Genomic DNA, 15496 nt, shown 5'->3' on the forward strand with positions numbered 1-15496 from the left:
AGTTCAAGCAATTCTCCTGCCTCAGCCTCCTGAATAGCTGGGCCTACAGGCGAGCACCACCATGCCCGGCTAATTTTTGTACTTTTCAGTAGAGACGGGGTTTCACCGTTTTGGCCAGAATGGTCTCAATCTCTTGACCTCGTGATCCCCCCGCCTCGGCCTGCCCCCTTTGATTTTTATCAGTGGACGTGTCTGAAATATTTGGTGGATACTGGTTTGTTCAGGACTGTTAATGAACACTTGAGCCTGTAAGTTGCAACAACAAGAACAAAAACCTTAGCACATTTTTCAGGAATAACCCTCGAGCCCAAGTCAGTCTTCCTCCGAGTGTGTGAAGTGTGACTGGCTTTAGGAGAGAGCAGCTCTCCCAGCTGCTCTGTGGGTTCTTACAGTGCTCCCAACCCCGAGGCTATCCCACTCCTAAGTGGCTGCAGGGGACATGGGCTGCTCTTGCTGCAGAGAGTCCACTGCCCTTCTCTGTAGTGACAATACACAGGTTGGCCCTGGGGGACCCTACTCCCCAAACTCCTCATTGAGTTCATGTGCTTTGAGATGACTTAGGATTTGGACAACCAGTATGTTTGGATCCCTGGCTGCAGTGCTGGGCTCAAGGATAAGGAGGTGACCTAAATAGGTGCCATAAGCACACATCCCAGGATTTATACAGGAATGTCCTAGAAGACAAACACTCTTTTCTACTGGATGTGAGCCAGTTCTGAGGCATCCATCTTGCTCCCACAACGACAGCTCTGTGAGAATGAAACTCATACAGAAGAGTGTCTACAGGGAAGAAAAAGTGAGAAAGAGTAGGGGTAGGGGGAGAGAGAGAGAAGGAGGGAGAGGGAGAGAGGGGATGTTCCGGTGATATATTTTGGAGTTCTAAATAAAACACCCTAAGCTAGCCCCAAGCTGGACTTTTCAATCATGTGACAATTTTTTTAAACTTGTTAATGTTGGTGGCATTTCCTATTATTTCCAACCCCTGAGAATCACAATGGATATTATTGCAAACATCTGAAATGCTTTCCCTGGGGACCTGTTGCCTTCTTGAAAAAAAAAAAGAAAAAAAAAACAAAAACCGAGCATCATTGGAAGGCAGAAGAGAGCATGCCTTTATGCAATTTACAATTCAACATGAATGAGTTTTCAGTAGATTTCCTGAGAGGAGGTTTTGATGTGGCTGGGGAAGCCCACACCAGCCTGTTGGGCTTTTGGCTGAGGAAAGAAGAGAAAGCAAATAAAAATAAAAAGACTGGGGCCTTTCAAGGCAGACCTTCTCCACTCAGAGGCTTTCCAGGGGCTGCACAGGTGGCTGTGACACATCTCTGAGAATCCCTTGGCTTTCTTTCTTAACAGCCTCCAAATGACGCCAAAACATCACACGTACCAGGTGGCTCTTTGTCAACATCTGTGATTCACAGAGCAGCACAATGACAACTGTGTGAGCTGTGGGTTTTGATTTCTAAGTTGTGCATCGGGCTTTGAGGCTTATTGGTGGATGTAAAATAAATGCTGTGAAGTTTTTCATTTTTCGTTGCACCCTTTATATTTCCAAGGGTGGTTTCATGAGTCAGTCTCAGAAACAAGAGGAGGGAAAACACTTCTTTCTCCAGAGTTCCAGCCCAAGTCGCAAGCTTGCATCTCATTGGCTCTGATTGGATAATGTGTCTGTCTCTGAGCCAGTGGCATGTCCAGAATTTGCAATGCTCTGATTGGCCACCCTGAATCACATGGCCACTCCTGGAGGCTGGAAGTGTGGCCACAAGCTGAAAGAACCACCTCCTATTCCTCTTCCTCATGACATTTCCTCTGCTGGCAGGGCAGACTGGGCACAGGTTCATCCTTCAGGTATTACACCCCCAGGGAAACCTTGAGTGATGTGGTTGTGTTTTCCCTTCAGCGTTTAAACTACGTGAGGCAGCTTTAGGCTAAACTTAACACTAGGCACATAGTAGTTGCTCAAGAAATGTTTGCTGTCAAACATATTTGAGCAAATGTTTGCTGACAGCCAACATTTCTTGACCACCTACTATGTGCCTTGTGTTAAGCTTAGCCTAAAGCTGCTGCATGCAGCTTAAGTTTGGCTCAAAGATTTCTCCATGCCTACTGAACAGTAACCTAACTGCATGTTCAACCATGCTGCAACCTGCTTTTGTACCAATCGCTGAGTGTCAACAATTACAGGTAGCCAATACTTCAAACCATGTTCAAATACAGCAAATGCTGAGCCGTAACTAATCTGGTTGCATCTGTACCTCACTCTGTTTTCTGTGGTCCCACTTTCCTTTTTCTGTCTATAAATGTCATCTGACCACATAGCAGCTCCAGAGTCGCTCTGAACCTGTTCAGATACTGGGGGTTCCCTAATTTGTGAATCATTATTTACTCAATTAAACTCTGTTATATTTAATTTGTTTAAGGTTTTCCTTTCAACACTAGTGTTGACTGATAGCCAGGAGGACAATGCTTGCTAGAGCTTTTGGTCCAGTGGCCCTGCTTCTGTGGGAACTCAGCTGGTGGGTGCAGCCTCCTGTGGTCCCAGGAAGCATTTGGATGGCAGGCAGGTATTGTTACCCACCCCTGCCACTGGTAACCGGGCAAGTCACTCCTGCTAGAGCTTCTGGCTCAGTGGTCCTACTTTTGCCTAAATTTGCCAAGGGGCACAGCCTCCTGTTGCTCTGAAAACATGTGGATGGCTGGGCAGGGAACTCCACCCTCTCTTGCCTCCCAGAGCCAGACATGTCACACCCAGAGAGCTTCCAACACAGCAGTCCTGTTTCCACCTGAGCTCTATGGACACACAAAACCCCATATTTCCCCAGGGAGCATATGGACAGCAGATTAGGACCAACCTGGCAAGTATACAGCTTGTCTGCCAATTGCAGCTCCTACCTGAGGGAGCCTCATGGACCAGAATACTGAACAAAAGAAATACGGGCATGAAAACAATAATCAGAAGGGGCTCCTCAGAGACCCAGGAGCAGACTAGACTTGAAGCCAGTCAACTGAACCCACCTTATACCATAATCAAACCCCCTAGAACGTTCATCAAATAAGAAAAAAGCAAAACAACCCATCCAAAGGACCCAACTTCAAATACTGAAGAAAATATCAGCCCACACAAATGAGAAAGAGCAAACACAAAACTCTGGCAACTAAAAAAGCGAGAGTGCCTTTTGTCTTCTAAATGGCTACACTAGTTCCCTGGCAAAGGTTCTTAACGAGGCTGAAATGGCTGAAATGATATAAATAGAATTCAGAATATGGATAGAAACAAAGATCACTGAGATTCAAGAGAACATCAAAACCCAATCTAAGGAAATTAAGAATCACAATAAAATGATATAGGAACAAAATAGCCGTTATAAAAAAGAAGCAAACTGATGTGATAGAGCTTAAAAAACACACTACAAGAATTAAATAATGCAATCGCAAGTGTTAAAAGCAGAGTTGACCTAGCTGAAAAAATCTCAGAGCTTGAGGGCTGGCTGTCTGAAATAATTCAGTCAAACAAAAATAAAGGAAGAAAATGAAGAAGAACAAACAAAGCCTCTGAGGAAGGCGTGTGGGATTATGTAAAGTGACCAAATCTCCAACTTATTGGTATCCCTGAAAGAGACAGGGAGAAAGCAAGCAGCTTGGAAAACATATTTCAGGATATCATCCATGAAAACTTCCCCAACTTCACTAGAGACACCAAAATTCAAATTCAGGAAATGTAGAGCACCTCTGTGAGATATTACAGAAGAAGAACATCCCCAAGACACAATCATCAGATCATCCAAGGTCAAAATGAAAGGAAAAATGTTAAGGGCAGCTAGAGAGAAGGGGCAGGTCACCTACAAAGGGAACCCCACCAGGCCAACCGTGGACCTTTCAGCAGAAACCCTACATGCTGGAAGAGATTGGGGTCCTATATTCGACATTCATAAAGAAAAAAATTTTCAACCATAAATTTCATATCCAAACTAATCTTCATAAGTGAAGGAGAAATAAGTCCCTTTTTCAGACAAGCAAGTGCTGGGAGAATTTGTTACCACCAGCCCTGCCTGACGAGAGTTACTGGAAGGAGCACTAAATATGGAAAGGAAAGACCATTTCCAGCCAATTTGAAAAAACACTTAAATACACAGAACAGTGACATTAGAAAGCAACAACACAAGTCTATGACTAACAACACCAAGACAGGATCAAATCTGCACATATCAATACTAACTTTGAATGTAAATGGGCTAAATGCCTCAATTAAAAGGCACAGAATAGCAAGCTGGATAAAGAAACAAGACTTAATGGTATGCTGTCTTTAAGAGACCCATCTCACATGTAGTGACATCCATTGGCTCAAAATAAAGGGATGGAGAAAAATCTACCAAAGAAATGGAAAACAGAAAAAAAGCAAGAGTTACAATCCTAATTTCAGAAAAAAAAAAAAAAAAAAAACTGACTTTAAACCAACAAAGATAAAAAAAGAAGGGCATTATATAGTACATGGTTCAATTCAATAAGACCTAATTATCCTAACTATACCTGCATCCAATACAGAAGCATCCAAATTCATAAAGCAAGTTCTTAGAGACCTAGGAAGAGACTTAGATCCCCATACAATAATAGTGAGAAATTTCAACATCCCATTGACAGTATTAGACAAATCATTGAAGCAGAAAATTAACACAGATATTCAGGACCTGAACTCAACACTTCACCAAATGAACCTCATAGACATCTACAAAACTCTCCACCCCTAAACAATAGAATATACATTCTTCTCATCACCACGTGGCACATACTCCAAAATCAACCACATAATCAGACATAAAACAATCCTTAGCAAATTCAAAAAAAAATTGAAACCATACCAACCACACTCTCAGACCACAGCACAATAAAAATAGAAATAAATATGAGGAAAATCACTCAAAATCATAAAACTACATGGAAGTTAAACAACCTACTCCTGAATGACCTACCCCTTCCTTACACCACATATGAAATTAACTCAAGATGGATTAAATATTTAAATGTAAATCTAAAAACTATAAAAACCCTGGAAGATAACCTAAGAAATACCATTCTGGACATAGAACTTGGCAAAGATTTCATGATGAAGATGCCAAAAGCAATTGCAACAAAAACAAAAATTGACAAACAGGATCTAATTAAAGTTAAGAGCATCTGCAGAGCAAAAGAAACTCAACGGCGTAAACAGACAACCTACAAACAGAATGGAAAAAATATCTGCAAACTAAGCATCTGACAAAAGTTTCATATCCTACACCTGTAAGCAACATAGACAATGTTACAAGCAAAAACCAACCCCACTAAAACGTGAGCAGAGGACATGAACAGACATTTTCAAAAGAAGACATATATACAGCCAATAAGCATATGAGAAAATGCTTAACATCGCTAATCATTAGAGAAAAGCAAACCCAAATCGCAATGAGATACCATCTTACCCTAGTCAGATGGCCTTTTAAAAAGTAAAAAAAAAAAAAAAAAAAAAGCATATGCTGGTGAGGTTGTGGAGAAAAGGGAATGCTTATACGGTGCAAACTGGGAATGCAAATTAGTTCAGCTACTATGGAAAGCAGTTTGGTGATTCCTCAAAGAGCTAAAAACAGAACTACCATTCAATCCAGCAATCGTATTATTGGATAGATACCCAAAGGAATATAAATCATTCTACCATAAAGATACATGCATGTGAATGTTCATTGCTACACTGTTCGCAATAGCAAAGACATGAAATTAACCTAAATGACCATCAATGCTAGACTGGATAAAGAAAATGTGGTACATATACACCATGCAACACTATGCAGCCATAAAAGAGAATGAGATCATGTCCTTTGCAGGGACATGGATGGAGCTGGAGGCCATTATCCTAACTAACATAGGAATAGAAAACCAAATACTGCATGTTCTTGCTTACAAGTGGGAGATCAACAAGGAGAACACATGGATACTAGGAGGGGAACAACATACACTGGGGTCTATGGGAGAGTGGAGGGTGGGAGGGGGAGAGGATCAGAAAAAAATACCTCTTGAGTACTGTGCTTATTACCTGGGTGATGAAATTATCTGTACGTCAAAGCTCTGTGACACGCAGGTGACCTATTAATATATAACAAACCTGTACATGTACCCCCAACCTGAAATGAAAGTTTAAAACACACACAAAAAACAAAACAAACAAAAAACTCCCCACTACTGTTGTGATAAGAATAGAGTGGCGAACAAAGTGGACTCAAATAGCACTGCCCTCACGGAGTTTAGGTTCCAACGAGGACAGTCAGACAATGAATACAGCCCTGCCCTCACGGAGCTTAGGTTCCAACGATGACAGTCAGACAATGAATACAGCACTGCCCTCACGGAGCTTAGGTTCCAACGATGACAGTCAGACAATGAATACAGCACTGCCCTCATGGAGCTTAGGTTCCAATGAGACAGTCAGACAATGAATACAGCACTGCCCTCATGGAGCTTAAGTTCTAAGGAGGACAGTCAGACAACGAATAGAGCCCTGCCCTCACAGAGCTTACATTCCAACATTCCAACGAGGACAGTCAGACAATGAATACAGCCCCGCCCTCACGGAGCTTACATTCCAATGAGGACAGTCAGACAATGAATACAGCACTGCCCTCACAGAGCTTAGGTTCCAAGGAGGACAGTCAGACAATGAATACAGCCCTGCCCTCACGGAGCTTACATTCCAATGAGGACAGTCAGAAAATGAATACAGCCCTGCCCTCACGGAGCTTACATTCCAATGAGGACAGTCAGACAATGAATACAGCCCTGCCCTCACGGAGCTTACATTCCAACGAGGACAGTCAGACAATGAATACAGCCCTGCTCTCACGGAGCTTACATTCCAACGAGGACAGTCAGACAATGAATACAGCACTACCCTCACGGAGCTTAGGTTCCAAGGAGGACAGTCAGATGATGAATACAATAAACAAAAATATATAGCGTATCTGTGAATACATAAACATATGCTATGTATGACATACATGCATATATAAACAGAAGTTCAGCAGGGATGGGGAAGGCAGTGCTGTGGGTGTCTGTGAAGATTTTGCTGATGCTGCTCAGGAAAGGCCTTGGGGAGAAGATGAGGCGAGGGAGCCGTGCAGTCATCTAGGGAAAGAAATTTAAAGGCAGAGGGAGGGGAGGGGATGCCTGTACTGTTACAGGAGCGGCCAAGACTTCAGTGTGACCAGAGTGGAGGGAACCAGAGGGGCTGTGCCTAGCGTGAGGTCAGTGTTACAGCAGGTGTGGCTGCAAAGGTTGGATTCTATCTCTGTAAACACTTTGGCTTTTCCTTTGAGGAGGGGAAGCCAGTGCATTTTTTTTTAATAAAAAGTATTGATACATAATAAATATACATATTTTGGGGTCCACGTGGCCATTTAATACATTCATACAATTTGTAAAGATCAAATCAGTGTAACTAAGACAACCTCCACCTAAGGTATTTGTTGTTTCTTTATGCTAGGAACGTTTGTATTATTCTCTAGCTATTTTGAAATATGTAATAGATTGTTGTAAACTGTCGTCACCCAACTGATCTATCTAACATGAGGTTAGATAGATCTCTAACCTCATGATTAGACTGATTTCTTCTATCAAACTGCACATCCGTGTCCACTCATCAGCCTGGAGGTCATCATGTGAGAGAAGTGGGAGGGGCCAAGCAGAGGGGTGACATGATCAGATCGTCTGTGGCCGCCCTGGCTGTGGCACTAAAGAGGGGTTATGGGAGAGGAGGCAAGGATGGGACCTAGGACACCAGCCAGGTGGTCAATGCTTTGATTGAGGTGACTGTTTCTGGGATCGGGGTGGTGGCAGGACCTGTAGAGGAGGACTGGATCCTGGCTATCCTTGGAAGGCATTGCCAACAGGATTTGCTGAAGGCTTGGATGTGCAGAGAGGGGAGAAATGTAAGATGAGCCTAGATATTGGCTGGAGCCAGTCAAGGAAGTTGCCCTGTGCTGATGTGAAGAAGATTCTGGAATGAGTAGGCAGGAGTGCTGTATGATGTCATGTGTTCCTGCTGCCCTGTTGCTTTCTGACATCTCTGCCTTCTCTCTTAAACCCTTAAGGATGGGGCTTGTCCATCTCATTTGTGCGGTCCTAGAGTTTTGAACAGTATCTAGCACTTAGTGGGGATTAGATTCGCGTTTGTTGACTGTTTTAAGTGAGCAAAAATGCTCCGTGAAGATTTGCTTCAGAGCAGAGTGGTTACACCAGTTCCTGTCTGGGTATTGTCCTGTGCTCCAGCCCTGGCTGGGACTCATGCGGAAGGAGTCTCCCAGAGCCTCGTGAGGCCCTTCTCATTGTCCCAGGCTTTTGTTGGCAGCCTCCTCCTTCAAGGAGGTACCTACTGCAGCCCTGGCTCTGGAGTGGGTGGTGGCAGCCTGAGGAACCCATTTACCTCCCGCAGGCTGGAAGTGTTCTATGAGGTTCCTGGCAGAGCAAGACTTCATCTCCTCAGCCTCCTCCATCCGTCTCCCAGTGTGCCTTTGTTTTGAATCATTTTTGCACTCAATTTAAGAGGCCGAGACGAAGGAAGGAGGGGTGAGCGCTGTTCATCCATATCCCTAGCTCATGTGGAATTTTGTGGGCTGAGCAGAGGAATAGAGAACGATTTCCTCTTTCTCCCTTGGCCAGTATTGTAAATCAAAGCTGGGAGTAGTTGTATAACTTATACCACCATTGATTTCACACAAGTGCTGTGTGCCATAGAATCATCCCGGAGTGTGTGGCCACACACCCATCCATCTAGGCTCTGGGGCTCCCTCCCCTCTTCTCCCTGGCCTGGGGTGGGTGGAGGGTAAGCTGGTCCCTGCCTCCTGCCGCAATCTCCCTGGGGATCTGGGAAGAGGCCAAGGGCATTCGGCAAACACAGAGTGTCAAGGGACAGCCTCCCAGACTCGGAGTCATCAGCCAGAGCAGTTTTTCATTCTGTCCAATATTTGTGCCAGGGAGAGTCTCCTGATTTAAGTGGCAGGATAACCAGAATGGGATGGGAGCGATCCTGTGGGACCCAGAGGTCCCAGAGGCCCCAAGCTGGTCCAGGAGCACAGAAGCTGACATGACAGCAGGTTTCTGCAGGGGTGGGGAGGTGTCAACTTGCCTTAATCACGTCTTCATCAGACGATCTACACTCCACAGACTCCACCAGCTCTGTCACTGTGCCGTCATCCTCCACGGAGACCACTTTCACCGGGACGGCCACCGTCTTCCCCGTGAGGATGGCTGTGTTCAGAATTTCTGCCTCCTGGAAGACCAAACACACCCTTCCATCACATCCCCTCCTGAGATGGCCCAGCCCCCAGGAGTATGCCGCCTGCCTTTCCTCAGCTGCCCTGCAAACACCACTGGCCTCTTCTGCAGGCTCAGAAATCCCGACGGGCAGCACTCACTGGGTGACCGTGGCAGCCAAGGGATCATGCTCTGTCCTCACCCAGATTCCTGCAGGGCAACTATGATGGCGAAGGGGTGGAGGATAGAAAAAGTAGTGGAGAAAATTTATTACTAATATTGTGTTTGGCGAACAATTATGTGTCAGGCGCCTTTGTAAGTGCTTTAAAAATATTGGCTCATCAATCCTCATAGCATCCTGATAAGACAAACATTCTTCTTCTTCCCAGTTTACAGATGGCACAGAGAGGTTTTGTGACTTGCCCAGGGTCACCCAGGTAGAAATCAATGAAGGCAGGATTTGAAGCTGGGAAGTCCAGCTCCCGAGTCCATGCATCAGCTAACTCAAACAGGCCTAAACAGGGACACGACGATGGTGGCTTCAGCAGCCGATGGATGGCTAGAGGGGCCTGGTGTTGTGCAAGAAGCTTAGATGAGCAGCACTGCACCGCCAGTGTGTGGCATGTGGGGGAGACAAAGGCAGGGAGAGAGCCCTCACTCTCTGTGCTCTCTTGCTCTGGCTTTCTTTCACTGTGTTTCAATTTTCCAGGCTTTTATTGGGTCCTGGCCTCCAGACGTGTCTAGAATGTTTTTGTGGCTCCAACAGCACTCCCACATCCCCACTGATGTGATCCACGCTGCACCACACACATCCACACTCACCCCAACATGCATTTTGCTGCAAACCCTTCTTTCATAGAGCAGCTCAAGACGTGTGTCTTTAGGGGTGTCCCAGCTTGCCCCAAGTATCTGCTTTCAGAATGAAGAACGCCCTGAACTTTTCCCCTTGGTAGCACCTAACAGTTGCTGTTTTACTTATAGTTATTTAATCCCTTTATCTCTCGTCCAGACTCTAAGCTCCATGGGGCTGTATCTGCTTTCTGCTCACCAGCACCTAGCACAGAGCTTAGCTACAATGAACGGCGTTAATATTTGTCGAGTGCATAAATAGGACTCAACAGCGAAAGGACTGGGATTCGCGTCCTCACCTTCTTGCTCCCCAGCTCCTCACACTCTATGCATGAATCCCTTTTTTTCAGGCACACCTAGGCCTCGGTGGTGCTTCCCAGACATGGAGCATCTCTGGATCTCATGACACCCTGCATCTCTCTCTCCAATGTACCCATGCTCATCCTCAGTTACTCTTCTAGGATTCTTGTGACTTTTTAATTGGTGGGGGCCTGAGAGATCATAGGAGCCCATTTTTTAGATAAAGAAAACTGAGCCTCAAGACCTGGTAAGTAAATCTCATTCTTCTCTGCAGCGATTGCATTTTCTATCACAAAAACGTAGAAGTCCCAATATAAACACACATTTCTGTATAATACAACTTCCAAGTCCTAGTGCACGATGTTCTTTGCTCAGTTTCAGCTCATCACATGCCAGTGGTGTCCCTAAGAGGTGTTTTATCAACATGCCACATTGCATTTCTTCTGTTAACTCTGTATCTGTCTTTTCCTTGACAGAATAACAGTAAAAGGTCTGGGTGGGTGCTAGGAGCTGGTTAGGGTGGATCTAACACAACTGTCATTTTACTTTCACTCATAGTTATTCAATCGCTTTATTTTCCTTCTAAGACTGCGAGCTCAGTAGGGCTGTATCCATGTCATTTTGAGAGATGAGCTTGCAAAGATTCTTGTTACTTTGATTTTCATGTGGAATGTAAAATGCCTGTTAGTAGAATGCCAGCAGAAGGAATAGAAGTTTATCATCCTAAAATGACATAACTATTTTCCTTATGTTAACTATTTCTTAGATAAGATCTTATTTTTTCTTTATGGGATGAGATTTGTCTATAACCAGTTCACTGGGGTTAGGCTTTGGATGTAGCAATACATATACTGTTCATTATTTTAATTCTAACAGACAAGACTCCAATTTGGAATGCTCCCAAATTTCAGAGACCATGCTTTAAACTGTTGGAATATGCATAGGCCTTCAAAGTCCCATTATTCATACACTTCTTCTCCTCTATGGGTTCCCAGCCTGATTTTATTTTAATTCGAATAAAAACATAGCACAAAAATGAAGAGGCAAAATCAGTATATGATGCCATTTCCTGCTGCTCCAGGCAGGAAAAATTAGCTTTAATGGCAAAAATCACCATTACTTTTGCACCAACCTAATATTTTTTTTCTACTCTAAAGGGTGAGGATCAAAAGGAACAAGTAGTACTCTGGGAAAAAGTGGAACAATGCTGTTTAACTTTCTGGCCGAAACTGGCTCATCACAAAAGAGAGAGACAGACAAGGGAGCAGTGTGGCCACTTCTGACATCAGTCTCGGGGAACACAATTTCTCACATTCGTGGTAAAAAGTGAAGAGCACCTCTACTCCAATGATAAAATCCAAAGGCCTTTCATGTTTTTGCACATTCAGGTTAATATAATGAGAAATGACGCTGGGAGTGACTGATGAGCAGCTGCAAGCCCATATGTCTGGGGTGTTGCCTTTTTCTCTGAATAGCATATGTCTTTCTGCCCACAAAGATCTCAGTAGGGCTGAGTGACTGAGCCTTCAGGCTTGGTATTTCCCTGCCTCCTCTGTGTATTTCCAATTCTTTGACGTCAAGAATTTTCTCTTTTGCACAGCTTTGCTTTTTCCAGGAGGCAAATGGTACGGGGATGACTCACAAAAGTCTTTAATTTAGATAAGAGGAGGACGAAGGAGATCCTTGTTCAGGGGCAGAAGTACCTGCAAAGCGTTAGCTTTGTTTGAGATATGACCTACAACTGCTCAATTTTTGGACCCCAGAAAACCCTTGAAAGCTCAGCTTCCTTATTGCTGTGTGTTCACCTTATCACAGCACCTCAGAGCCTAGGAAATAAAGGCACAGACTCTTTAGAAAACATATCTCCTTCCCATCAGCCAATCATAATCCTTATTGTCACTTCATACACCCTTTCTGCTACTTGGGCATTATCTGTGTGCCAGTAAGGGTCTCTGACAAAGCACTACAGAACTTTCGGCACTCCAGAGTCGAGCAGGAGGTAGAATAGCAGAGAATAGACTGGACGTGGCACTGAGAAAGGTATAACCATTAAAGTGAGGTTTTCAGATATTTTTCCTGGGGGCTGACTCACTGTCATCCATTATAGGGAAACAATAACAGTCCCTGTCTTGCTGGAGAAATAACGAGCCATGTCTTAGTTTGAGCCAGCCTGGAAATAGATCCTGGGACAAAGATTCAAGAGAAATTTATCTGGGACATTCAGGAAACTTCAATAGGAGAGTGTGCAAGTGACACAGGGAAAAGGAGGCTACTAACAAGTTGTGTAGATTAAACCAGTTACCACAGTGGGCACCTGGAGCTGATCCTGCAGAGGATGATGAAATATATTGTATATTCTGTGTGTGTCTTAGTCCATTTGTATTGCTATAAGGAAATACCAGGCTGGGTGCAGTGGCTCACACCTGCAATCCCAGCCCTTTGGGAGGCTGAGGCAGGTGGATCACTTGAACCCAGGAGTTCGAGAACAGCCTGGGCAATACGGTGAGACCCTGTCTCCACAAACAAATAGAAAAAAGTTTATGCAGCTGTGATGGTACATGCCTGTAGTCCCAGCTACTTGAATGGCTGAGGTGGAAGGATCACCTGAGCCCAGTGAGGTCAAGGCTGCAGTGAGTCATGGTTGTGCCACTGCACTACAGCCTGGGCAACAAAGCGAGGCGTTCTCTCAAAACAAACAAACAACAAACAAACCCAAACAAAAAAACCTAGAGAGGCTGGGTATTTATAAGAAAAAACGGTTTGTTTGGTTCATGATTCTGCTGGCTGGAAGACTGGGCATCCGGAGAAAGCCTTGTGGAGGAGGGCGAAGGGAGCAGGCATGTGCAGAGATCACTCAGCAGTAGAGGAAGCAAGGGAGAAGAACAGGGGAAGTGCCAGGCTCTTAACAACACTGAGAACTCCATCGCTGCCCCAAGTCTACTGCAACCAGAGAGGGACTTTACCTACTCATGAGGGACTCATTCCCGTGGCCCAAATACCTCTCATGGCCCTACCTCCAACACTGGGGATCACATTTCAACATGAGGTTTGTGGGAACAGACATTCCAACCATAGCAGTGTGTAAATGTGTATGTATTTCAATGGATTGAAATATATTATGATGTATTTCCCCACAAGGAAATTCTCTAGAATATATACCTAAGAATAATTTCATTGAGGGCTGAGGGAGCTGGGGTATTTATACACCAAATCCTGAGTGCTGCTCCTAAACAGACCACTGGTTAGCACTTCCAGCCCACTGCATGTGCAGGCAAAACAGACTTCTACTGTTTCAAAGGAAGCTCCCGATGGAGGGTGGCACTTGGACCTGGTCAGGAGTACACTGCTGCGCTAGGGTACAAGGGAAATATGTAGGGCCCTGACCGAGTCTGCTACATCACTAAAGTAATCTGTCGTGCGGTGATCTGATGGATTGGAGCTAGAATTAGAGTGTTTCTTTATTTTGATTTTTGTTTTTCAAATTTCCTCATGTTTCCGGTATCCTGATTTTATGCTTCAAGTATCAGCATAGTCATTTATTCATGTTTACCTTTGAAAATTAATTTTAAAACAGAGACGAGGAAAATAATGGATAGAGAAAAACATTGCACAAGGGAAGTTTTAAAACACTTTAAGAGATTGATCTCTGTGTTAGACAGTTTGTTGCCCATTGAATGCCTGTTTTCCCTTTTTTTTCCTAACAAAACCCCAATTTCATTTGTGGCTGTAACATGCCTAAATAAAATGACTATAGTTTTTGGCTGCCCTTAATCTGTGGCACATTTCTGGCCCAGAAGATATCAATAAAAGTCATTTAGCAAGACTTCCAGAAAATTTTGTGAAAAAACAAAAACTCAAAAGAAGACAGACATGCAGCCAACAATCATATAAAAAACTCAACATCATTGATCACTAGAGAAATGCAAATCAAAAGCACAATGAGATACCATCTCACACCAGTCAGAATAGCTATTATTAAAAAGATTTTTTAAAAACCACAGATGCTGGTGACATTGTGGGGTAAAGGGAATACTTATACACTGTGGGTAGCAGTGTCAATTAGTTCAACCTTTGTGGAAGACAGTGTGGCAATTCCTCAAAGAGATAAAAACAGATATACATTTGACCCAGCAATCCCATTACCAAGTATATAGGCAAAGGAATATAAATCATTCTACCATAAAGACGCACGCATGTGCATGTATATTGCAGCAGTATTCACAATAGCAAAGACATGAAATCTACCATCGACTAGATGTCCATCAATGGTAGACTGGATAGAGAAAATGTGATACATATACACCATGGAATACTATGCAGTCATAAAAAAGAACGAGATCATGTCCTTTGCAGGGACATGGTTGGAGCTGGAGGCCATTATCCTTGGCAAACTGACACAGGAACAGAAAACAACATACCACATGTTCTCGCTTATAAGTGGGAGCTAAATGATGAGAACACACGGACACATAGAGGGGAACAAAACACACTGGGGCCTATGGGAGGGTGGAGGTTGGGAGGAGGGAGAAGATCAGGACAACCAATGGATGGTAGGCTTAATACCTGGGTGGTGAAATAATTGGTACAACAAACCTCCATGGCATGTTTCCCTTTGTAACAAACCTGCACATGTACTCCTTAATTTAAAATAAAAGTTAAATTAAAATTAAATTAAAATGAAAAAAATAACAAGAACTAAGCAGATTCTGAAAGTTGTCTTTCCTTTTTCCTTTCTTCCTGCCCACTAGGCACAGATAATGCTGGAGTTAAACTGCATCTTGTGACTCAAAGGTGGTGGTATGTGGTTAAAAGACACATGGTTTCAGTGTAGTGAACTATTAATAGTTAAGTGCAGGGAATCTCTCGTTGGGTTGTGCATTAGTCTGTTTTCACGCTGCTGATAAAAAAGATATAGCCAAGACTGGGTGATTTATAAAGAAAAAGAGGTTTCATGGACTCAGTTCCAGGTAGCTGGGGAGGTCTCACAATCACGGTGGAAGGTGAGGGAAGAACAAAGGCATGTCTTACATGGCAGCAGGTAAAGACAGAATGAGAGCCAAGCAAAAGGGGA

General features: G+C 43.9%; 1 protein-coding gene across 1 annotated transcript in view; it reads right to left on the reverse strand.

Annotated features, from left to right (window-relative positions):
- Window positions 1-15496, reverse strand: part of TMEM132D (transmembrane protein 132D) — an 835026-nt gene that overhangs the window by 134493 nt on the left and 685037 nt on the right. The window contains 1 exon segment of the mRNA XM_003907388.5: window positions 9149-9292. Within this exon segment, the coding sequence (XP_003907437.3) occupies window positions 9149-9292 (144 nt within the window).

Source organism: Papio anubis, chromosome 9 (assembly GCF_008728515.1).
Source record: "Papio anubis isolate 15944 chromosome 9, Panubis1.0, whole genome shotgun sequence".
In the NCBI taxonomy this organism is placed as follows: Eukaryota; Metazoa; Chordata; class Mammalia; order Primates; family Cercopithecidae; genus Papio; species Papio anubis.